This window comes from Oryctolagus cuniculus, chromosome X (genome assembly GCF_051225735.1).
Source record: "Oryctolagus cuniculus isolate XC-2025 breed Fujian yellow rabbit chromosome X, ASM5122573v1, whole genome shotgun sequence".
Taxonomy (NCBI): Eukaryota; Metazoa; Chordata; class Mammalia; order Lagomorpha; family Leporidae; genus Oryctolagus; species Oryctolagus cuniculus.
The window spans coordinates 109,900,099-109,923,791 of NC_142888.1; the positions used below are offsets into that span (position 1 = coordinate 109,900,099).

A 23,693-nucleotide genomic window follows, 5' to 3' on the forward strand; every position below is an offset into this window, starting at 1 on the left:
AAAGTTTTCTTTACATCAGCTAAGTCTGCAGGCTCTAGAGGTACATTAAGAGATACTTTTAATAACACAGTGAGCAGCAGAGCCTTTGAGAAGCAATATATGACTATTTTCTCAACAGTCCCTGGTGTGGTTAAGCATCCCCTTCCCTAGTAGTGAGCTGTTAAGACTGCAGAGGAAGAAAGTGTTGTAAGAAGCGAAAGTATGCTGGGAGAGCTCTGACATCATCTCTCTGAAACAGGACTTTCCCATGGCTGACTTACCACTGGATGCCCAATCGCTCTCATCTTCTACTCCAGCCACAAAAAGAAGTAATCTGGGGTACACGGACCTTCCCCATGACTTACAGTCCCTACACAGTGAAGAGAGGCCAGAACCCTTTCCACTGCACCGGGCCTCATGAACAAAAAAACAAATGAAACAAACAAACACAAACTAACACAACTTTGGGTAAAAAACAACAAGAAGACAGTTTTAAAAAAGAAAATATAAAACCACAAGTTGATTCGCAGTACCAGAGAATCCCAAAGTGAAATATCTAATACTTTACAAATCTGCAATATTCATTTCATTGAACTAACAGAAATCTTCAAATAATAGAAGGTCATATGCAATTAACTTATATGGGGGTGGCATCAAATTGAACGTTAATTCGGGAACTATTGTCGCTTAAGATTATTACTTTTTAATTTGTAGGTAAATTTCTTAATTGTCTATTAGAAATTGTCCAGTGTTTGCACTGAGAAGCCTTTTTGGAGCTCATTGGTCTTACCTGGGTTCCAGATGGTCAGAGGTGCAGTATTCAATGATGAGCCATGAAAATGTTACAGGTGCACCAATCAGAAGGTTGAGTCGTCATCAGAAGTGAAACAAAGACCATCAGGAAAAGGTTAAAAAGGGAGGGAAAAAAAGGAGAGGTATCTGATTAGAAGAAAATGAATTAATTTTAAGAACCCATTTTATACATACATATATACATCGATATGTATATATATATATATATATATATTCATGCTCTCTTTGGAAATGTTCTTAAATGGAAACCTTTAAATAGCAAAGTGTTTCCTTAGAAATATTTCTTAACTATTATGTCATGCATTATTCCAGGTACTAAGGACACAGCAGTGAATAAAAGTGTCTCCATTGGCGCATTGTCTAAGCCATCTACATGGAAAACAGTTCCACAGAAATATACTATGCGTCAGAGTTTCTCCCCATTTCATTTAGGCCTTTATTTATGTATGGAGAACATACCCAGTGATTTTAGATTTAACATTTGTATTAGAAGAAATTCTCATTCAAGGGACATTCTAAATGCATCATGTCTCCATGGGGGAAGCCCTCCCCAACAGCTATAAAGCAGACTACTTTTTTCAGCTGGGCCATTTGCAGCCCACAGAACCCCACATGCTGGAAAAATGCTCTCCGAGGCAGCTTCCTAGACTGCAGTCCCACACCCGTCAAGCCTTTCTCTTTGGTTGCTGCCGTGTTCTGTGACAGCTGGCCCATGTGACACTCAGGTGACTGAATTCATCAGCCCTCAGCAAATGAACATCCTGGGGAAGCGACAGCAGTTAGTGGGCAGAAGGAACTGCAGTGATCAAGACTGTGAATCAGATACTGGATTGGAGTAGAAGCAGTAAGAATAACCTTCCTCTGGGCCAGGTTCCCGGGATGTGATGAAACAGTCCTTAAACTGCAGAAACTGCCTAATTGTCAAATTAGCAGGAAAAGGACAAGATGAAAATGAGGGGAACAGTGGAGTGAGGGGAATCTGAGGGAGACTTGGGAGTTCAAAATTTCCAGCTAGGGGTTCATCCTAACCACGAATCCCAAACTATGAAACCTGTCATTGGCATTTACATTCTCAGGGTTGATGATTAGGGCTTCAAAAATAAAAGTAACACTGTTCACTTTGGTATTAAGAACTCACATTAAGACCTAAGAGAAATAGGATGATGTAAAAATCCAAGAGTCCTTGCCTGAGGATCAAGACCCCTAATCCTGGTTTCTAATCCTGGTTTTTATCAATGATTAGTTTGATTTTGGGCAGATTCTCTCGTCTGCATTCTCTCAGGGAGCTGTAGGAAATGAAGGAGTTTAAAAAGGTTGTTTCTACAAATCCTCTAGTTCCAATATTCCTTCATTCCCTGATAGCTTGGTCTTTTTTTTCTCAGTTCAGAGAGCCCAGAGACCAGCATTTTGAGTGTATGAGTAAATCAAAACATGGCCAAAATTAAAGTGGCCAAATTGAAATGTGGCTGAACATCAATTTGTCCAGCAAAACAGCTTTGTTTATTTGAAATATTGAGTGGCTGGTACTTCATGATGGAAAATTTATAAAAAGAAACAAATGAAAAAAAAAAGAAAAAATCTAATTGATGAACAACTGACCCACCCCATTCTCTTCTTCTCATGAAGATTCTTCAATTGTCAGGAGTCTGGGGTGTTGATTGGTGGTGGTTGTCCATCAGCAGAGACCTCCACAACCTAAACACTTCAAGATAAATGCTAGACACAAGGGACCTTCCAAAAAGTTCACAGAAAATGTGCATTATCTTTTAACTCTACTTTCCCATAAAGTTTTTGAAGTACTCTGTAGATAGGCAGATTTTGGGAGCACCACCACTATTTTGGCCTGATGGTAAGCCTACAGCTGATAACACACACTATGGCAAACAACTGTCAATCACTATCACTGAGTGGCCAAGCAAGTCACCCATGCAACCTCTCTGGTCTCTCACACTGGACTGCTTTGCTCACCCTCTCTCCAATTCCCTCACCAAGAGCTGCTGTGCCTGGATTTTCTGCCTTCTCCCCACTTAGGATGTCCATCCACCTCCCCAGCCTGATTTCCTCACCTGCAAAACAGGGCTAAGTATAGAGTCTGCACCAGTGATGATTTTCAACATATTTAAAACAGAAATGGCACAGAAACTGGCCAGTCTGGGGCCGGCGCCATGGCTCACTTGGCTAATCCTCTGCCTGAGGCGCCGGCATCCCATATGGGCACCAGGTTCTAGTCCCGGCTGCTCCTCTTCCAGTCCAGCTCTCTGCTGTGGCTCGGGAGGGCAGTGGAGGATGGCCCAAGTGCTTGGGCCCTGCACCAGCATGGGAGACCAGGAGAAGCACCTGGCTCCTGGCTTCAGAATGGCATAGTTCTGGCCGTAGCGGCCATTTGGGGAGTGAACCAACGGAAGGAAGACCTTTCTCTCTGTCTCTCTCTCTCACGTCTAACTCTGCCTGTCAAAAAAAAAAAAAAAAAAACTGGTCAGTCATAAGCCATCCCTATCAGAGTAGAAACTAACTCCACAACCTGTGTAGGCAGGCCAGTTTTAGGTCTAGAAGGGTCCTAAGATATTTACGAGGGCTAGATGAGATCATGTATGTAAACCCTGTAGTAAAGCACCAGGTCCGGAGTCAGCATGTCATAAATTTTAGGCAGGATTATTTTGATGTATGGAGGAATAGCAATAAGAGGATTGTTCAGAAGGATAACGAGTCTGTGGCAAGCTGGGATACAGCTCCCCACTCTGTGGCAAGCTGGGATACAGCTCCCCACTCCCAGTCCCTAAACTATCATGCTGCTCTGGGCACAGAAGCAGATTTGCAATGCCAGTGCTCAAAGGCTTATGCATGTAAAAGGCCAAGTCAAAAGCAACCATAGGGGTGGGTGTGTGGTAACACGACTGAGACACCACTCAAGATGCCTGCATACCATATCGGAGTGTTGATATCAGAGCCTTGGCTCTGCTCCCGATTCCAGCTTCCTACCAGTGTACATCCTGGGAGGTAGCAGGTGATGGCTAAGTACAGGGGTCACTACCTCACATGTGAGAGATCTGGATTGAGCTCTTAGTTCCAGATTTTGGTCTGGCCCAGCCTGGCTATGACGGGCATTTGGAAAGTGAACTCACAGATGGGACATCTCTCTAACTTGCTCTGTTTCCATTTCTGTCTCCATCTCCATCTCTGACTCCCCCTCCTTCTCCCTCTCTGCCTTTCAAATAAGTAAAATAACTTTACAATTTTAAAACAATCCCATTAATGGCTATAGGGAAGAAGTGCCCCCCAACATCTGTGTTTCTTCCTTGTTCTATTCCAAGTCCACTAGAAATCACGCACACTTGACGAGTGGGAGCCCTTTGGGGTTATCTTGTGAATACTGGAATCCAGAACATCCTTTCTAGTTTTTGTTTTTAAGTATTTGTTTTAATCCCAAGACTCAGCATTTGTTGCAAGTGAAAAGTCCCCTGAGTTTGTGCTCCTTTCATGGCATCTCCCTTCCTCCTGGTTTCCAGATCTACCCTCCGGTCCGTTCCTTCCCTGCCAGCTGACCAGGATTTCCATCTGATCCTTGCTTTTGAGAAAGAGCGTCTCAAGACCCCACAGCCTTGTAGACTGAAAGAAATGGAACTGTATTGACTCGATCTCCCACCCTATGATATTTATAAGGGACATTATTTTGGTAGGGATTTGTCATCATTTCTGCTTATATCACCTCAGTACCACAATATATAACACCCAGGTCTTCCAACTACATCAGAAACCTTTTGTTTAATAGTTGCTGGTTGTTGATTCTCTAATGTCAATGTAGGTGGGGCCAAACAAATATTGTACTACACAGGGAAACAGAAAGAGGCACGCACTAGAAGTCAAAAACTGAGGTCCTTATGCGAGTTCTGCCACCAACTGGCTATGCAAACCTGGGCAAGTCCATTTATAAATGAGGACGATGGTTGTCCAGTTCCTTATCTCCACAGTGAGGGCACTGGATTAGGCACTTTGCCAAAGTTTCACTAACAATCTAAAGACTTTATAATGAATTTGACTCAGTCATTAACTTTTCTTTCTTTCGTCTTTAAAGATTTTATTTATCTATTTGAGAGGTAGAATTATAGACAGTGAGAGGAAGAGACAGAGAAAAAGGTCTTCCTCAGTTGGTTCACTCCTGAATTGGCCACAATAGCCAGAGCTGGGCTGATCTAAAGCCAGGAGCCAGGAGTTTCTTTTAGGTCTTCCACGTGGGTGCAGGGGCCCAAGCACTCGGGACATCTTCTACTGCTTTTCCAGGCTATAGCAGGGAGCTGGATTGGAAGAGGAGCTGCTGGGACTAAAATTGGCACCCATATGGGATGCTAATGCCACAGGCAGAGGATTAAACCTACTGTGCCAAAGCACTGGCCCCAGTCATTAACCTTTCTATGAAGTATTGCCTGGGTTCTTATAAACCAACTCCTAGACCAGAATGCTCCTGCATTTCTCTAAAAGACTCTGGAGCCAAAATCAGAAAGGCAGGTTTGTCTTTAGCAGTCTACTCATCCCAACAGGTTCCCAGACACCCCCACACTCACCAAGCGAACGGCACATGGGCAAGCCTGAGATTCTGGCTAATGCCTGCTGCACAAGACACGTTAGGAGTCATTGAACTTAGGAAATGCAAGGCTGGGGTTGCGGCATAGCGGGTTAAGCTGCAGATTGCAATGCTGGCATCCATATGGGCACTGGTACAAGTCCCAGCTGCTCCACTTACAATCCAGCTCCCTGCTAATGGCTTGGGAAAGCAGGAACATGGCAGATGTGTTTGGTCCCCTACCACTGACATGAGAGACCTACAGGAAGCTCCTGGCTCCTGCCTTTGGCCTGGCCCAACTGCAGCCGCTGTGGCCATCTGGGGTGTTAACCAGCAGATGGAAGATCTCTCTCTCTCCACCTTCCTCCCCATACTCTTCCTTTCAAATAAATAAAATAAATCTTAAAATAAAACTTGGACATCAGAAGCCAATCTACTGATGGCATAGTATAGTTACTCTCTTAGGTTATATCATATTTGCACTGAGCCACAAACCTAAACCTAAAGGAATGCCTACTATGGACAGATCAGCCCCTGAAGGCTTACAGATCCTTTCAGTATCATCTCTGTTGATGGACCAGACTCACCTTCTATCCCAACGTGCCTACTACATCTCATTAAAATAAAAAACTCCAGTGACTGCAAAAACCAATGGATATTTTCTTCCTGCAACATGCAATCATAGACTCTGAGGTCTAGGAGATGTCTTTTAGTGATGTTTTGGAGATCATTAGTGTGGTCCAACACTTCCCTGACCTAAGAACCTGAGGGCGTGGGGAATTGCCTCAGATCACAGAGCACAATAGCAGGGCCAAGACCAGGACCCAATTAGTCCCTCTCCTTGACACAATTCACCCACCCCAAGTCCAGCAGAGACTGCCTAGGGGCAGCAGGGTAGCAAGTACCTGCTCTCCCAGATATAATCACAGAACTTCTCAGAACAATTCCAAGGGCAAAGCCTGCAACAGACTGGGAAACCAACCATAAGAGCTCCCCAAGGATTTTAAGTTCTTCTTTTCCAGTAGCTGTTAAATTGTAAACACATTTTCCTAGGCTTCTCTTTCACAGTTTGTTTTCTGCCTAAATGTGCTTTTACTGCATCACATGGTAACAATCAGTGATTCTTATATTCCTTTCATTTTGAGAAATAATGCCTAATACCTGAGCCCTGTATTGCTGAAGCCCCAAGCACATTTTAGAAACAAAGTGGATCTGATGAAGAAGATTGCTAAACAGCCCTTTGCAAATAGTATTTTCTTATATGTTTGTGGGCCAGTCAGTTCACAGTTGCTGATGTTTTCTCTAAGTTGTTTGTTGTCTGCAGACTATAGAAATAGCTGCCACATACTCCCTACCACCATACCCTACCGGGGTCCACCAGATTTTAGTAAAAAACAAAACAAAACAAAACATCTCCCCTTTGGGCATCCTAAGAGTGCCCTCTAGTGCTGATCTAATTAAGGATCAGGAGACAGATTCTTGTTTTCCTGGGAAATGGGTCTGTCTGTAAACTTGTCTGTGGCTAGGGTAGGATATATTCTTTCTGAAGGCATCTCTACAGTTACCTATTTGAGACACCTGTGTCGTTCTGAAAGCTGTCCAGGGGATGTTTTGCCATTGAAGAAGCAAAGCAAAACAAACCAAAGCTCACAAAGAAAAGCTGGCTCATCCTCCTTCATGAGCCAGCCTCCCCACTAGGGCTACAGGGGCACTATTTGAGTTACAGCACGAGATGCACAGGCACAGGCTGACTGCATCAACCGAGAGTGGCTTTGCTATGTGTTTTAGACCTCCCCAAATGCAGACATCTATATTTATATCGTAGGTTCCAGCAATTTGATCACACATATGTTTTTTTTTTCTTTTAAGGGAAAAAGAACCAATTAAGAATCCCTTAGACATATTATGGATCTAAGTAAGAGGGAATGCTTTCTGTTAATAGTGGCCTGAAAAGGTTTCACGTGCAACCTAGATATAAATTTGTGCTGGGGGCTATTTTGTCCCAATTTATTTCCATGCTTCAGATTTGGGGGTCTGGAAGGAAGATCCATGATGCATGCCATTTCAGCCTGATTTGAAGAGGCAGGGAGGCCTCCACTGTGCCTTTTACAGTCAGATTTGCAAGGGGCTGCTACTCTACTGAATCTCAAATATTTTCTGCTGACACAAAGGATGGCAAGCTGCCAGCATGCACTATAAGTGTTCCATTCACATTTTAACATGTTTTCCACAGAGAAAATGAAAAAGTCCATAACAAATAATTATTTGGCCAGTGCTAAACTACAGATTGAGATCATTCTCAGGAAATGTTTAGCCAAGTCACTAACAGAATCAGACACAAGAGACACGCTGACTGGTTCACTCTGGGCACACATCACCCACTTTTAGCAAGGAGCTTAGATCTCTACTGAAACCAAAGCATGGTGAGAACCGCTGGATTTGGTTGCAAATTTGCTTCAAGCCATTCCTGAAAAAAGAGTGAATGGTGTGCTTGGTAAGAGGTAATGTGCTAGGGTGGAGTGAACACATGTACTGTGTTCAAATCGCAACTCCTCCACTTGTCTTTGGTCACTTCAAACCTGTCAGTCTCATTCTTCTCAACCAAACTGTGCCCTTCCTGCCATCTCCAAGGTTCAGCAAACTTGCTGAACTTGATATCACCAATAATTCTGATGCAAAACATTCCACATTTTCCGGATGTTTCCAAAGATGTAGGAGGTCAACTAAATGAAACATCTGGAAAGCGGACTTCACTGTCGAAAGTCTGTGATAAAGACTTGGAGCACCTGCTCTTCTTGCCCACATTTACCCTACTTGTCTCTGTCAATGGGACGAATCCAAACTTTCAGGACTGTGCTTGAAACTCCTGGACACCTTTCTATATGAAGATGCAGCACCACTGATAGGGCCAAGCCTCTGTTTCCATTAGGAAGTAGGTCCCCTTCTATTGCAGGGTTTCATTTTGTGCCTTACCTCATGTTTCAAAACCAGAATCAGAAATTCCCAGTAGTTTTGCTCCAAGAATACAAAATATGGGGTAAGTTTGCCAAATCATTTGGTGGAGTATACAGAATATATTTTTCAAGAATTACTGGGATTATACCTAATGACAAACGATAACAAGCATACTATTAGTTAACATTTACTGAGTGCTTACTACATGCCAGGCACTATATACCTTATAGGAATCATCTAATTTCATCCAGAACAAAAGTCTATGCTCACTGAATCAGTAAGAAAAGTCAAGGTCAGAGGGAAATTCATGATAAGTTGTAGAGTTAAGATTCAAGTCTAGAGCTGTAGGATGCTGGTAGCCAAGGTCCAGAACCACTAAACTGTACTAGCCATTTTTCATTTTTCCTACCCAGAAACCCTGTGTGGTGGGCATCCTTCTACTCATTTTTACAGATAAATCAGACTCAGAGGATAACTTGCTCAAGGTCATACAGCTAACAAGTGAAAGCACTGAGATGGGAATATCCAATATTCCCTGAGTCCAAATCTTATGCATTGCCTATTGCACCATATGCCATGCGTCCATGGGGAGCTAATATGGGAAGGGTCACCGGATATAATCTCTGTGCACATCATACCCCCCTCCCCGCCGAGAGCTGGGCATTGCACCCTAGTTATTATGCAAGGCAGCAGTATGCTCTCAAGTACTTTCTTAGACGATGGAACTATTTTTCACTTGGAATTCCAGGATAAAGTTTCAGGCTATGAGTGCCAAGCACTGGAATACACAAAGAACAGAGGTAGTAGCTCATTTGAAGATGAAAACCTAGTGTAAATCTTCACTGTGGCTAAGCTGCTCCCCTAGGATATAAATCAGGCGGCAGTGGGTGGGCCAGGGGCTTACGGGGAACGGGAACTTGGCAGGCAGATCAGATCTCTCTCCCTGGAGCTCTGGGGGAGTAGGGTTGCCTCTTGCTAGTATACTTTTATATTTTTTTATCTATAGGAAAATATAATTAAATTAGATATAGTCAGCATGCAGAAAGTCCAAGGCAGGATGAGCACAGGAAAAGTGGAGGAGATGCTACAGTATGTGCTGCATTCCAAGAAGGTGTATGCAACTACAGTGGAAAGAGGGGAATTCGTGCCCTGGGAGAGAGTTGTGCTTGCCAAACTCTGGAGTCCATCCTCTAGCACGATGATCCAAGCCACTTGCAATTTGACCCCGATTTAGTTTAAAAACCTACCGAAGTCGGAAGGTACTCTTTGAAACCATAAAGGCCAAAGTCTGTATTTTATAGGTCCTGAGAGAGAAAGGGACTTGTTCAGGGTCACGCAGTTCATAATGGGGTCAAAATCGTCTCCCTCATGACTTCCAGTTTATGAGTATAAAAGCACCAGGGTCCTCTCTGTGAAAAGAAAGCTGGCAATCTATAGTTGGAGGGATGGGAGTTCAAAGGTCAGTTGGGAGCTGGCGGCAGAAACCTAGGCAAGAGGAGTGACCTTTGTTATTAAGGAGAACAGTAATCCTGTAAAAACTTTCCTACCTCCTTTTACAGGTGAAGCACCTGAGCCTCAGCCAGATGAAGCAGCATGCTCAAGGTTCTGAAACTAATACACAGGCAACTTGACTTGCACGTTGGTCTGGCTCCATAGGCCACAAGCTCTTGATAGCAATGCTTTGGCCCCCTAAATTCCCTGTGGCCATCTCCCAATTAGAAAGGAGGTCCTGGAGCTGGCACTGTGGTGCAGCAGGTTAACACCCTGCCCTGCAGTGCCGGCATCCCATATGGGCACCGGTTCGAAACCCGGCTGCTCCACTTCCAATCCAGTTCTTTGCTGTGGCCTGGGAAAGCAGTAGAAGATGGCCCAAGTCCTTGGGCCCCTGCACCCACGTGGGATACCCAGAAGAAGCTCCTGGCTCTTGGCTTCAGATTGGTGCAGCTCAGGCTGTTGCAGCCAATTGGGGAGTGAACCATAAGACGGACAGCCACTCTCTCTCTAACTTTGATTTTCAAATAAATAAATAAACTTTTTTAAAAAAAGAAACTAATACACAGGCAACTTGACTTGCAGGTTGGTCTGGCTCCATAGGCCACAAGCTCTTGAGAACAATGCTTTGGCCCCCTAAATTCCCTGTGGCCATCTCCCAAATAGAAAGGAGGTCCTTTCAATTTACCAGTGAGTATTAGCATGCTCATTTTTCACAACTGTAGTAAAACGGGGGTAAGTCCTCATGCATGAACCCAAATCCAACAAAGCCTTGACAAGTGCCTGGTTCTTGGCTTATAGGAACATCTTTGGATTGCCCTTGGCCTTGGGACCTAAGGAAAACAGGAAGCCATGAGAATAGCCTGTCAACTTCCTCATAGCCACAGAGGGCTTTGTAATTCCCCCCCTCACAGGAACTATTGTACCCCTTCAGGCCACTGAGGCTGCCTGCCTGCGAAATAAGGAGGCAGTGACCATGGCATCCAAGCTGCCAGAGGACAGGGAGGGCGCTGTGGGAGTTTCTTCATGCCTAACAGCAAGCGACGCAGCCCACGCCTGCCTCCAGCATGAGGCAGGGCTTGCCTCCACGTCCATCCCTTAGGAAAGCCTCCCCACCCCTCCCCACCCTCTCCCCACTCCCACCATGCTAGCCCTGAACAGCAGATGCTTGTCTCTTCTTTCAGGAAAGCTGGTACGCACTGAAGTAGTGGGGCCAGTCCTCAAGAGTAGCAGGAAGAACTCGGAACTGCTTTGCTTTAGCTAAACTTGTGCAACTGCTAATTGCACAAGTGGCACATCATCAGGCTGCCTGCTCCCTCCTGCTCATCAGGACGGAGGTGCACTGTGTACCCTACAGTCAGGGCAGAAGTCACCAGGCAGCTGGCTTCGTGTAAATCGAATCCTGGTTTCCCACTGACATACGCTCTGGATCAATCTCCAACCGCCCAGCAGTTTGCCAGTTGCCCTCACACGCTGGCTTTAAGGCACTCTGCCCCCAGCCCCTCATCAGCCTCTCATGTAAACTCACATGAGCTGATGCTGTAAGGGAAGCCCAAGTTAAAAGGATCTTGCTCATGAGGGAGTGTTGAAGTTTGCAGGAAAACAGAATTAAAAGGTGCTGATTTTGGTGCCAAAACATTGAAATCCATGTGTGGGATGTCTTCATAAAGTTCGTGGGAAATGTGTAGCGTGAAAAAGCTATGCATGGATTTCACAAATTTATGCCCCCAAATACACTTTTCTTTGAGTTCTATTTCCACAAACTTTTGGAAATCCCTTTGTATAACTGGCCAGTTATTTTAGATTTTGGAGGGAGGTCTCTCGAAAACATGGACACACCTCCCTTTGGTTCAAATTGTGTTATTTACTCTTCTGACACATATCTAGATTTGTGGAAGCCTTATTGAGGTATAATTCACATACCATATAATCGACCTATTTAAAGTATACAATTCTGTGGTTTTTAGTATATTATGGACATGTACAACCACCACCACAGCCAATTTTAAAACATTTTCATCACCTCCAAAAGAAATCCTGTATATCTTAGCTTTCATTGCCCTATCCACTATTCCTCCTAGCCCCATAACTACCATCAACCTACTTTTTGTCTCTATGGATTTTCCTATTTTGGACATTTCAAAACAGTAGAATCAATAATATGGTCCTTCCAGGTTACAGCTTATATTCTTTTTCATGACCTGAATCATGTTTCATTATATACATATTCCCCCAAATTTTTAAGTCCAATGCATCTATATAATCTCATCCTCACTCACTAAACAAGTTCACAGATCAGTCCTGAATATCAGCTGTGGTGGAACTATAACCAGGATGAAGAAGCGGACAGATAGATAAGCATATGGAAGGAGCACATTCATTCATTCAACTGCCATCTATTGAGTGTCTCCTATGTGACAAGAACGGTGCTTAGGCACTTAGAATTCAAGGGTGGACAAGACACGCGCCCTGCCCTCCATGAGCTCACTGAGGATAGTAGTACAGAAGACCATACATTACAGATGGCAGCTTCCCAGGATACAACTCCTGAAAGCACCGAAACATTATGGTAAACTCATTAATCACTCTGAAGGAATTCATGGCCCAGGATTGAGTTCCCAATTCTAACAAATGTTCATGGACAAAACTAGTCCGAGTGAGAGTAGCAGCTAGGAATTCAGAGGTTTTTTTGGTTCATCTGTGTTGCATAGTTTTGAGGTGACATTCGCATGGCATAAAATGAACCATTTGAAAGTGTATAATTCAGTGGAACTCACTACAGTCACATGTTGTGCAACTGCCTCCTCTATCTTGTTCCAAAACATTTTCATCACTCTAAAAGAAAACCTTGCACCCGTTAAGCACTCACTCCCTCTTGCTCTCTCCCCTTAGCACCTGGCAACCACAAATCTGTTCTCTGTGTTTACGGACTTGCCAATTCTGGATTATTCATATAAGAGGATTCATAAAATATGTGGCCTTTTTAGTCTGGCTTCTTTCACTAAGCAGCAAGTTTTTGAGCTTCCTCTACGTTGCAGCATACATCAGTACTTCACTCATTTTTTACAACAGAACAATACCCCCATTGTACGCCTAACCACAATTTTGTTTATCCATTCATCCACAGATGGGTATTTGGGTTGTTTCCACTTTTTCAGGACCACGATGAGAGCCGATATGAACGTTCAGATACAAGTGTTTGTGCAGGCATATGTTTTCAGTTCTCTCGGGTATATACCTAAGAGGACAATAGCTGGATCATATGATGGTCATGTCAAAACATTTTCCACGGCAGCTGCATCATTTCCCATTCCCACGAACAGTGCACCAGGACACCAGTTTATCCCAGGGATTCACTCTGATTTTCTTACACAGGAGACTCATTAAACTGGAGACACCCAATTAGCCCACGTGATTGACCCTCATGCTGGGCATTTAGCCTTGGGCCTCTTCATCCATACCTTGGCTGGCAGGAGAAACAAAGCCCTTCTCCAAGGCTCTGGGAGTGCCTCTGCACACGATCACAGCCTAAAGGGGACTGTTAGCAGCTCGACAGGTTTGCTCTGGAGCTGTCTCATGGCCCACATTGATGGGATTCATAGTATCTGTCCCAGTGGATGACCAGGAGGAGGACATTTTCGGCTACAAGAGCCAAGCCCAGCAAAACTAAGGACGTGATTTCATGAAAGAAATGACATGAAATCAATAATGGCTGTGGCGAGAAGGGAAAGAACAGCCCAACCTTCTCTGTTACACATGAAATTAGGAAAAGCTTGAGTGGGCTGTAAAGGCACTTAGATCCCATGGTATTCGACACTGGCTCTTGTCCCTTGGAATAAAGCTCTGACATAAATCTAGGAGAGAAATAATCATGATGAATGTCTAACTCTAAAGGTGATGACATATAAGTATATCACGGAAACTTGCCCTTATGGCCTTTCTCCATCAGTGATCAGACAGCTCGACAAGTATTGAACCCACTCCTCCTCCAGCCTATATCACTCCCTGCGCAGGTCAGCCCCATTCTGAAGTAGCAATAATTCTTTCAAGCCACTCAATGCCATGTTGGTGTGTTGAGACCATCACTGTCAAGCTGATGTGTCACTCACTGCCCAGGAAGAGCCAAGGCATGTCCCCAAAGGCCCTCCTCAAAGCTTCTGTGCTTGCGTCTTCAAGGGCGATGAAGTCCACACATGGGATTTCCAGGATGCCAATCAATTCTCAAAGACTCGGGTCTTCAGTAACCTAACGCTGAGGGAGGAGGACTTTAACACTTTTAGAAACAATCCACATAAAACCCCAGCAGGTCTAACTGAAGACAGGATGGAGTTCAAGTGGAGGGAGTGAAAGTAGACCTACCACGCAGAGCCCCACAGAATGGACACAACAGAACTCTAGAGAGCACTACTCCTGAAGAACAGCATCTCTCACGGCGCGGCATGAAGACGTTGGTGGACCCTGGGAGCACTGAAAAGGGCCCTTGAGGTCCTCCCTTTCCCGAATGATATGATTTCAAGGGGGATTTTTTGTTTGTTTTGCCCCAAAATGAGCTTATCTTTTAATTCCATTTTCCTCAAACTTTCCAAAGTAATCTTGCATGGCTGGCTAAGTTTACTTCATATACCTCAACTAAAAAAGCATATTACCACAGATAAAATGTGCAAGCTGATATGAAAATCCATGTCTCATAGATGAAACCAGATATTAAAGAGATTCATAAAATATAAGAGTGTCACACTTTTTTTTTGCTTTGGAAATCAATTATTTTTCATAGAAACAAAACAGATTCATATGATATTGATGCTAATAGGTGATAAGCACTATTGTTTTTTTAAACTTTAGTTTTAAATTTTTTTTAAAGATTGTATGCATTTGTGTGAAAGGTAGAGTTACAGACAGAGAGAAGGAGAGACAGAGAGGAAGGTCTTCCATCTGCTGGTTCACTCCACAAATGACCGCAGCTTAGCCAATATAAAGCCAGGAGCCAGGAGCTTCTTCCAGGTCTCCCACATGGGTGCAGGGACCCAAGGACTTGGGTCATCCTCTACTGCTTTCCCAGGCCATAGCAGAGAGCTGGGTTGGAAGTGGAGTAGCTGGGACATGAACCAGTTCCCGTATGGGATGCTAGCGCCACAGGCAGAGGCTAGCGCTGCCCCACTAGTATTATTTTAAAATGAGCTGATACATGTCTTTGAGAAATTCTCAGCTTTAAATTCTAATACAGCCAATATCACCAGGCATATCCCACACACACCAAAGCTCATTGGGATTCTCAATCATTTTTAAGAGTGAAAGGAGACCTGAGAGAAAAAAAAAAAAAAAAAAAACTTGAGAGGCACCAGCATAGATTGCGATGTGAATCAGGTTGTGCCAGGCAAAGCCAAGAGGCTCTGGGTGGTGAATTAGAGGATCTCAGGCAGCCCTCAGGTTATCTACTCAGCACTTCAAGGGTCCAAGTTTGGAAATAATTGATTGGGTCCAGCCCCTCATTTTAAAGACCAAGAAGCACAGAGAAGGTGAAGGTTATGGAGTTGCAAAGCAAGGACAGCTGAGGTGTATTACTTAGCTTTTCTTTACTATAATGAAACACCTGAGGCAGGCTCACTTTCTAAAGGAAAGCGGGTTATTTGTCTCGTGATTCTGGAGGTTCACAAAGACTGGGTAGGGCACACTGGTTTGGCCTCTAGTGATGGAATTCTTGTTGGCAGAGTTCCAAGGAGATGCACCGCATCACAGGGCTAGAGATAACAGGTGTGTGCGTGTGTGTATCTGCTTTCTTTTCTTAGAAAGCCACCAGGATTCAATCACTGGGTCTCCACCCTAACCACTTAATCCAATCCAGTCCCTCCCTAAAGGTCTCCACCTCTAAACACCATAATTGGATGAACTTTCCACCCTCCTAGCACTATTAACATAAGATGCTGGGGATCAGCTTTGGAACAACATTCAAACCACCAGACGTTACGTCTGGGCCTTCTGAGAACTTCCCTTTCCTTAATACTAGGCTGCCACTCAAATAACACCAGTCACTACTATTTGTTGAGTCCTCTCTCTGTGCTAAGAAGCACTGTGCCCTACACATTCCATATTGAGCTCTCCACGTCTCCCTGCCCCACCTCCACCCCTTACCTCCTTGTTTCCATTCTGTGAGCATATTTGGTTGGTAACATTCCATGTTTGCTAAAGCAACCAAGGGAGAAAAATCCAGGCAACAGGCTGCTCTCCCTCCTCCAATCCAGCCAGCTCCAGCCTTCTTAGGACAAAAAAAATTCAACCTGGCACTGTTTTATTCAGCACATCTTGATAAGCAGCATGCAACCCACCTGAGAGGGGATTTTTGAAAAGCCAGGAATCAATTAATTTAATCAGGTTCCTGTATAGTTGAAGAAAGACCCACATGGGCAGCAACTGGGAAGCTGAATGCAGCATCTTGGCAGCCTGCCATGTGGTTAGTCCACAGAGTGTGCCTTTGTGCCTCCTGCCCTACGCAGGCCTCCCATCCTTTGCTAAGACTCTTCTGGGAAGAGACGAGCTGGAAATACTGTTGAGCTAATCCCTGTACCGCCAGACTGGCAACAGCAGGGCTCACAGTGCCTACAAAGGCCTCTCCTAAGTTTGCTCACTCATCTTCCAGAATGGCACAGCAGACAGGGCCAAAGGAGATGGGCTAGCTGGCGCGCTCAATGAGAATACAAAACAGAAGCACCTGGGAAGCTGCTGAACCCACAAAGACAGGCAGAGCCATGGCCCAGGAGAAATCCGGCTTCAGTTAGGGATTTGGAGGTGGTGCTGCTGGTGGTGGGTGTGTGTGCACAAATGTGTACTCCTGGTGGGAAACCAATGAGCAGCCAACTCCCTCACTGTGCAAATGGAGGAACTGAGAGGGAGGGAAAATATATACCTTAGGATCACACAGAGTTCTAGAAACAACTGGGATGAGAATCCAGCTATCCTGACCCCTAGTCCAGTGTTCTTTTCACAATACCTGGCTATGCTCAGCTGAGGGGTAAATAAGTGTATGCATGTGTGTGTGTGTGTGTGTGTGTGTGTGTGTGTTGAAGAGCAAGGGAAGTTTAGAAGGCATTTAGAAATAATGAATCCATTTTTATTGGATCCATGCTTTTCACTACACATCCCCCTCCCCCTTTTCCGCCTAATTGGGATCATTGGGTTCATCCCTTTCACCTTACAAATGATGAACCTGACTGCCACAGTGCAGAAGAGCATTGCTCTGGGTCACTTTTAGGACCCAGATCTCTGTGCTTTCTTATCTGTATTCTTCCAGCTACATGTTGACCTATAATTTGCATCTCAACAGAAACACACTATTATAAAGAGTATTTCATTATTTTTCCTCCTACCAATAGGCAAATACTGTTAGCAGCCAGCATGCCCTCTCCTTCTATAGTATCAGTCTGTCCTGGGAATTGCTCTACCAGCTTATTCCAATCTAAATTCCTATGTCAGGGCTGCAGTGGAAGTACTGGTGAAGCCAGTACTACTAATACAGACAAATGATGGCAAAACTAAAAGCAGTGTTGCAATAAAATAATTGATTCGCATAGGTGGGACTTCTCTTTTAATTTTATATTTTAAGGATACAAATTATTTTCTGGCCTTTATGTATAATTAAATATAGATGTTCTTGGAGCTTAATGTCAGTTTGAATTTTAGCCTTTGGAAAGTAATTTGTTTGCTTGTTCAACGAACAAAGCTTTCCATATTGGTTTCAAAGACCCAGGCTCATGCATCATGAATCAAGGTTGCCTTTATCAAAGCTAAAAAGGTCAGGCAAAGTAGGTTCCTAGCTGCAGGTTAGCCACCATTTAGATGAGAAAAATCAAGCTTTTAGTTCTTTTTCTTAAGTACACAAATGCCCTAAAAGCTTTAGGCATGGGGATGATGATATAAATGTTTCATCTCTGCACACACAACACCCAGGTCATTGGTGTTCATCATGCCAATTTGGATGGAATCACTGGAGGACTTGGATCTAATCCCTCGTCTCCACGGGCCTCAGTTTCCTCATATTCCACAGGAGGACATCTCTGAAGTTCTTTCAGCTCTGACAACACAAGGATACTTCAGAAAAAGTTCATGGAAAATGAAAGTAAGTGATGTTTATTGTGGCACAACAAATTTGAAATCCACACGTCATTTTTGCATAATACACATATTTCTACAAACCTTTAGAAGACCCCCTCAAACACGTGGATTTCAAAAAAATTGCACCAAGATAAATTTCTCTTTCTATTCCATTTTACCACAAACATTTTGAAGTAGCCTCATATAAGGTACCTAGATACAGAAAGGCTATCCTTTGAGGTGATTTTCAATGGCACTGATTGGTTTTGAAAAGCAATTTGTAAGATTTCAAGTCTTGTAGATTTAGCAATCCACAGGGAAATTAGAGTCATGGATTATTATGTAATCTTGTCCCTCTCCCTCTCCTTCCTCTGCCCTCTCCACTCTTTGAAAGATGTAAACTGTCCGACCCTCTTTCTCAATGGCTTCAACATTATTTCCACTCCTTTAGACATCCTCGTAGCTTCAGAAATGTCTTCTCTTTATACATTCTTCAGTCTCTTACAGTTTCTCTACCAAATCTGTAGCTATACTAGGGCTCAGAAGGGGGAAATTGCTCTTTGACAATAAATGACCAAGATACACTCTTAAACGAGAATAAGAAAGGTTATTAAACAGGACACCTAGCATGATAAATCTACAAGTAAAACAATCTGTCATTCTTTCTGATATGGCTGAAGTCTAGACTAATTCAGGGTTACTTTCTCCTTTGTCTCTTAAAGTTAAGAAAGGAGAATTTTGAAAGTTATCTCACAAGAACTTATGAATGGATACCTAGCTCCTCTCCGGAATCCAGCTTCCTGCTAATGCAGACCGTGGGAGGTAGTAGTGATGGCTCAAGTGATTGACTCCTGCCACCCCTGTGGAAGACCTGGATTGCATTCCTGGCTCCTGGCTTTGGGAGGATTGTAGGTATTTGGGAAGTGAATCAGGAGATAGGATCTCTCTCTCCCTCTCTCAGTCCCCCTCCCCCTCTCCCTCTCCCCCTTTCCCCCTCCCCCTCTCCCTCTCCCCCTTTCCCCCTTCCCCCCTCCATCTCCCCCTCTCCTTCACTCCCCTCCTCCCTCCTCTCCCCCTCTTTCTCTTTCCCTCTCTCTCTCTGAATAAATAGATGAATTAAGTGAAATGAGAGGGTCAGAGGTGGCGAAAACTGGATGACAGCCAAGTCATTCTGGCTTATGAACCCTCACAGCCCTACTCCCCTCTCTGAAGAGTTGTATTTTCCCTGGCATGGGCTCTCAAAGAGAGGGTGAGCTTCCCCTTTGCTCTAGATGCCTGGATATAATAGGCCCTGGATAGAATAGGCACTCCGTTTCTTCCACTGGATTGCTCACACCTGACTGACTAGTTTCAGTCTCCACAGTCCTACAGGCTACCCTTCCTTCACAAGCAAAGGCACTAACTTTCCAAAAAGCAAAGGAGAAAGAGCAAAAGCACAGCTTTTAACTACTTATTATCTATTTATTGATTTTTAGGTGGAGAGACAGACAGAGCTTCCATCCGCTGGTTCACTCCCCAAAAGCCTGCAACTACCAAGGACGGGCTGAGCTAAAACTAGGAGATGGGAATTTAATTTTTGTTTTCCACATGGGTGACAGGAATCCAATTACATGAGCCATGGCTGCTGACTCCAAGGGTCTGCATTAGCAGGAAGCTGGAGTCAGGAGCTAGACCTGAGCATTGAACCCATGCACTCTGATACGGGACACTAATATCTCAAGTACCAGGTTGAATGCCTGCAGCCAAATGATAGTTTTTATAAAATGAGTGTGCCATGTTGGGTTTTCCAACAAAACTTGCATAGCCTTGGATACCATCATTAGCTATGTCATATAGGAATGAGAACAGTAAGAACATTAACAGAAAGACCTGGAAAGACACAGTGTGTAAGTAGAGACCAGCACAGCCACAATGGAGTATGTCTTCTCCAGGAAGAAAGTTAGTGGAGGAGATGGGGCTTGCAGGCAGTGGCTGGCTGTGTGTGTGAAAAGAGGCCTAGGGAAAGATGAGTGTAACACAAAGTAAATAAAAAGACAATTTCATTATCCCATTTCAGTATATGGGAAACCAAATTGTATTTTTTTATTTTTCAGAGTACTTGAAATATGTAAACACAGGAGCAAAAAAGAATGAGATCATCCCAGTGTCCTGCTTCAGTTGTCAATTGAGTCGCCCTCCATACACAGCTGTCATGTGGTGCTCTGGGTTCCTGGAGGGAAGACTGCACGTGCCTAGAGTGGTCAATGTCACATTGATGGGTGATGCTATCAAGGCAGCAGACGTAAGGCAGGCTAGGGCATGGGCTCCATAGGCGAGATGTATGTTACAGGATCTTTGGGGCAAAGTCTACCGTAGTGTGGCTTGGCCAGGCTGAAGACAGGAACCAGGAGGTCCATCCAGATTTCCCACATGTGTGGTGGGGATCCAGGCACTTGAGCCATCATCTGCTGCTTCCCAGGATGTGCCTTAGCAGGGAGTTGAATCAGAAGTGGGGTTGTTGGACTCAAAGCTGGCATTCTAACATATGCGATGTGGATATCAAAATTGGTGTGTTAACTGCTGCACCAAACATCCAAGCCAGTTTTTGATTTTCGACTGTTTCTCTTTTTCTCCCTTATTTCATTTTTTACACCTTTTACTCATTGATTTTGTTTATAAAAGGCGTAGAGACAGAGTGATCGACCATCTGCTGGTTCACTCCTCAAATTCCTGCAGGAGAGGCTGGCACCATGGCTTAGCAGGTAAAGCCACCAACTGTAGCACTGGCATCACATACGGGTGCCAGTTAATGTTCAGCTGTTCCATTTCCAAAGCAGCTCCCTGCTAAAGGCCTGGGAAAAGCATCAGAGGATGGTTCATATGCTTGGGCCAATGTACCCATGTGGGAGACCCCAACAAAGCTTCTGGCTCCTGACTTTGGCCTGGCCCAGCCCTGGCTGTTGCAGCCATCTTAGGGAGTGAACCAGCAGAGGGAAGATCTGTGTGTGTGTGTGTGTGTGTGTGTGTGTCTGTCTGTCCCTCTCTTTATGTAACTATGACTCTCAAATAAAAATAAATAAATCTTTAAAAAAATTCATGCAAGAGTAGGACAGGGTCTGGCCAAAAACAGGATCCAGGAACTCAGTCTGGGTCCAAGATTGAGGTGGCAAGGACTCATGTACTTGGGTAATTTCCTGCTTCCTTCTGGGGTGTGCACTGGCAGAAGCTGGAACTGGGCATGGAGCCAGAGCATAAACACAGGCACTCCAATGTAGGATGCGGTATCCCAAGCAGCCTCTTAACCACTGTGCCAAATGCCCACATATCTCTTCTCATTTTAATTGAGCATCCGGCAGGATTCAATTTGCTCTCCTTTATTAAGATATCAAGGATATGTGCTTTCTAAATTTTTGTTTGGGTAATTTCCCTAGACTTTGGAGTATACATTTTCAAATAATCTAAATTCAATTTCAAATAACACTGTATTATTTCTTGAGAAGTTCAAGTATCTTTTAATAGAAAGTTCCCAATTCTCTCCTGCTATGCTGAATATAATTTCTGTCATTCCTTTTAGCTATTGGAAGTTGTAACAATCCTGTTCATTGCTGATATTATCATTTTGAGTATCTATTTATCTATTAGATCATAATGGAATAAAGAAAGTGAATATTTGGTCGTGCATTCCAGAAAAAAAATAAAAGAGAACCTTTTGGGCAAGAGGTCAAAGATCTACAAGGTCAAAGCAGATGTCCTGAAGGTGTAAAGGATCCATAAAGTTGCAAGGAAAATGTCAGTAAGACACCAAGTGACATGAACTAGCCTGCAACAAGGAATTGAGGCAGTTAATCATGTCCATAGGGTCAGGCAGGTTGCAAAGGTCTGAGCAGGCAAGCGATGCGGAATAAAGCCTGGTCCCAAGGCTTCCGCCCATTATGGATTCTATAAATGTCAAACTGCAGCTGGGACACAACTGGGCTAGAACACTACAGCAAAAGAGTTGGAGCCAGAGACTAAGGGCCCTGTGTGTCTTGTCCTGATACTTAAGGACTGAGCGCTCTATACTTTCTCCCTAAAATAAAGGTTTTGTAGCACTGTGGCTATGTTTTGAATAACCAGAGACCCAGTAAAGGTTACATATGCCCTTAGTTTTCCTTACGTAAAATGGGTAAAAGGGGTGGGAATTAGACAAGGGGAATATCATTGAGTGCATCGCCTCTAAGTTGGACTTATTCAATCCTAAAACATAAGAATAGCTTTGTTGATAATAGGTTCTGACACTCAAAATCTCATATGTGAGATATAAGGTGAGTATTCCACCATGGGAATGAAAATGCATACATATTAGTTGACCTACAAATCTTTACCTCTCTGATTTTAGGTTTGACATCCATTAAGTAATCTCTATTCTAGATTGCTTAGCCTATGAATTTATCATTTGTAATACTCGTTTTTCTTGACAGGCAGAGTTAGACAGTGAGAGAGAGACAGAGAGAGAGAGTTATAGACAGTGAGAGAGAGACAGAGAGAGAGTTATAGACAGTGAGAGAGAGATTGGCGCTGTGCCAATCCAAAGCCAGGAGCCAGGTACTTCCTCCTGATTTCCCATGCGGGTGCAGGGGCCCAAGCACTTGGGCCATCCTCCACTGCCTTCCCATGCCACAGCAGAGAGCTGGACTGGAAGAGGAGCAGCCGGGACTAAAACCCGGTGCCCCAACCGGGACTAGAACCCGGGGTGCTGGCGCCACAGGTGGAGGATTAGCCAAGTGAGCGATGGAGCCGGAACATTTGTAATACTCTTTACTACAGGTAGCTGATTGTATTCCCAATATGGTGCAAGTTATAGGATTCCCCATCGGTGACTCCAGCAAGGTAGAAGCTCAAGATGACAGCAGGGTTCATTCCGCGTTCTGCCTCGCCCCATACCCTGATGGTGATGCATGTGCTGACGCACTGCTCAGCATGGCGACAGTCAAGATATAGGCACACTGCTGGTCTTGCTGAAGCAGAGAATGGGTAAATACACACATGAAGAAATGATCAAACGAACCGAAGATGGAAAGGGTGGTACCAGGTGATGGATCTGAGAGTCTAAGATAAATACCAAATTCCTCCTTGGCCCTCTTGAAAAAAATAAATAAATAAACCCTCAAAGCAGATGGATGCATTGGGGAAAGGTATGTCCACATCGGCAGGGAACAAAGAAGCTAGAACAGAATTGAGTTTCTAAGATTTTTGGCAGGAATGAGACACTTGGGAGTACCCTACAAAATCAATTGCAGTTTGGACCCAAAGATGGCAAGCCTACACTTACAGAATGATTATCTGAGCTGGAATGATCCAAAGAGCTCCTCTGTCTCAACTCTCTTATTTTACACATGGTGACCCTGAGGCTGAGGGAGAAGGCACCAGTTGTCAAACATCAAATAGCCGGACCCTGTAGGGAGCCGGGCCAAAGTATCTAACTGGGGGGCTGGGAACCTGGACAAACCGAGGCACCGGGTGTAAAATGGCTCTGAAGCTAACCTCCATATCCACGTGTGGATCCAAGAGCCCCTTCTTGGTGAGTCACTCGGCTCCTTACATAGGCTAACATCTACTGGGAAACAGCTCATAGTACTCTCAAGAACAGAGGTATACTGCTGTCATGAAAACTTACTGGGCGGGATTGGGACTAAATGGGGAGCGGGATAATAGTAAGTGGGCGGCGCCACACAGAGAAAGCTCTGTGTGTCTCCTTTGACTTTCCACCTGGAGCCCTCCCTTTAGCTCCTAGCTCCTCCGACATGAGACAACATGGTGGGGGAGACAGTCCGGAACCATGGCAAGGGTCTAG

General features: G+C 44.3%; 1 protein-coding gene across 9 annotated transcripts in view; it reads right to left on the reverse strand.

The window, feature by feature from the left end:
• Positions 1 to 23,693, reverse strand: part of HS6ST2 (heparan sulfate 6-O-sulfotransferase 2) — a 322,049-nt gene that overhangs the window by 95,954 nt on the left and 202,402 nt on the right. The window contains exon 1 of one of the 9 annotated variants that reach the window (XM_089324349.1): positions 15,926 to 16,078. The exons of the other annotated variants lie outside the window; for them this stretch is intronic. Within the exon in view, the coding sequence (XP_089180475.1) occupies positions 15,926 to 15,966 (41 nt within the window). The 5' untranslated portion in view covers positions 15,967 to 16,078. Of the gene's footprint in view, positions 1 to 15,925; positions 16,079 to 23,693 lie in introns of those variants that run through there. 9 annotated transcript variants of the gene reach the window in all.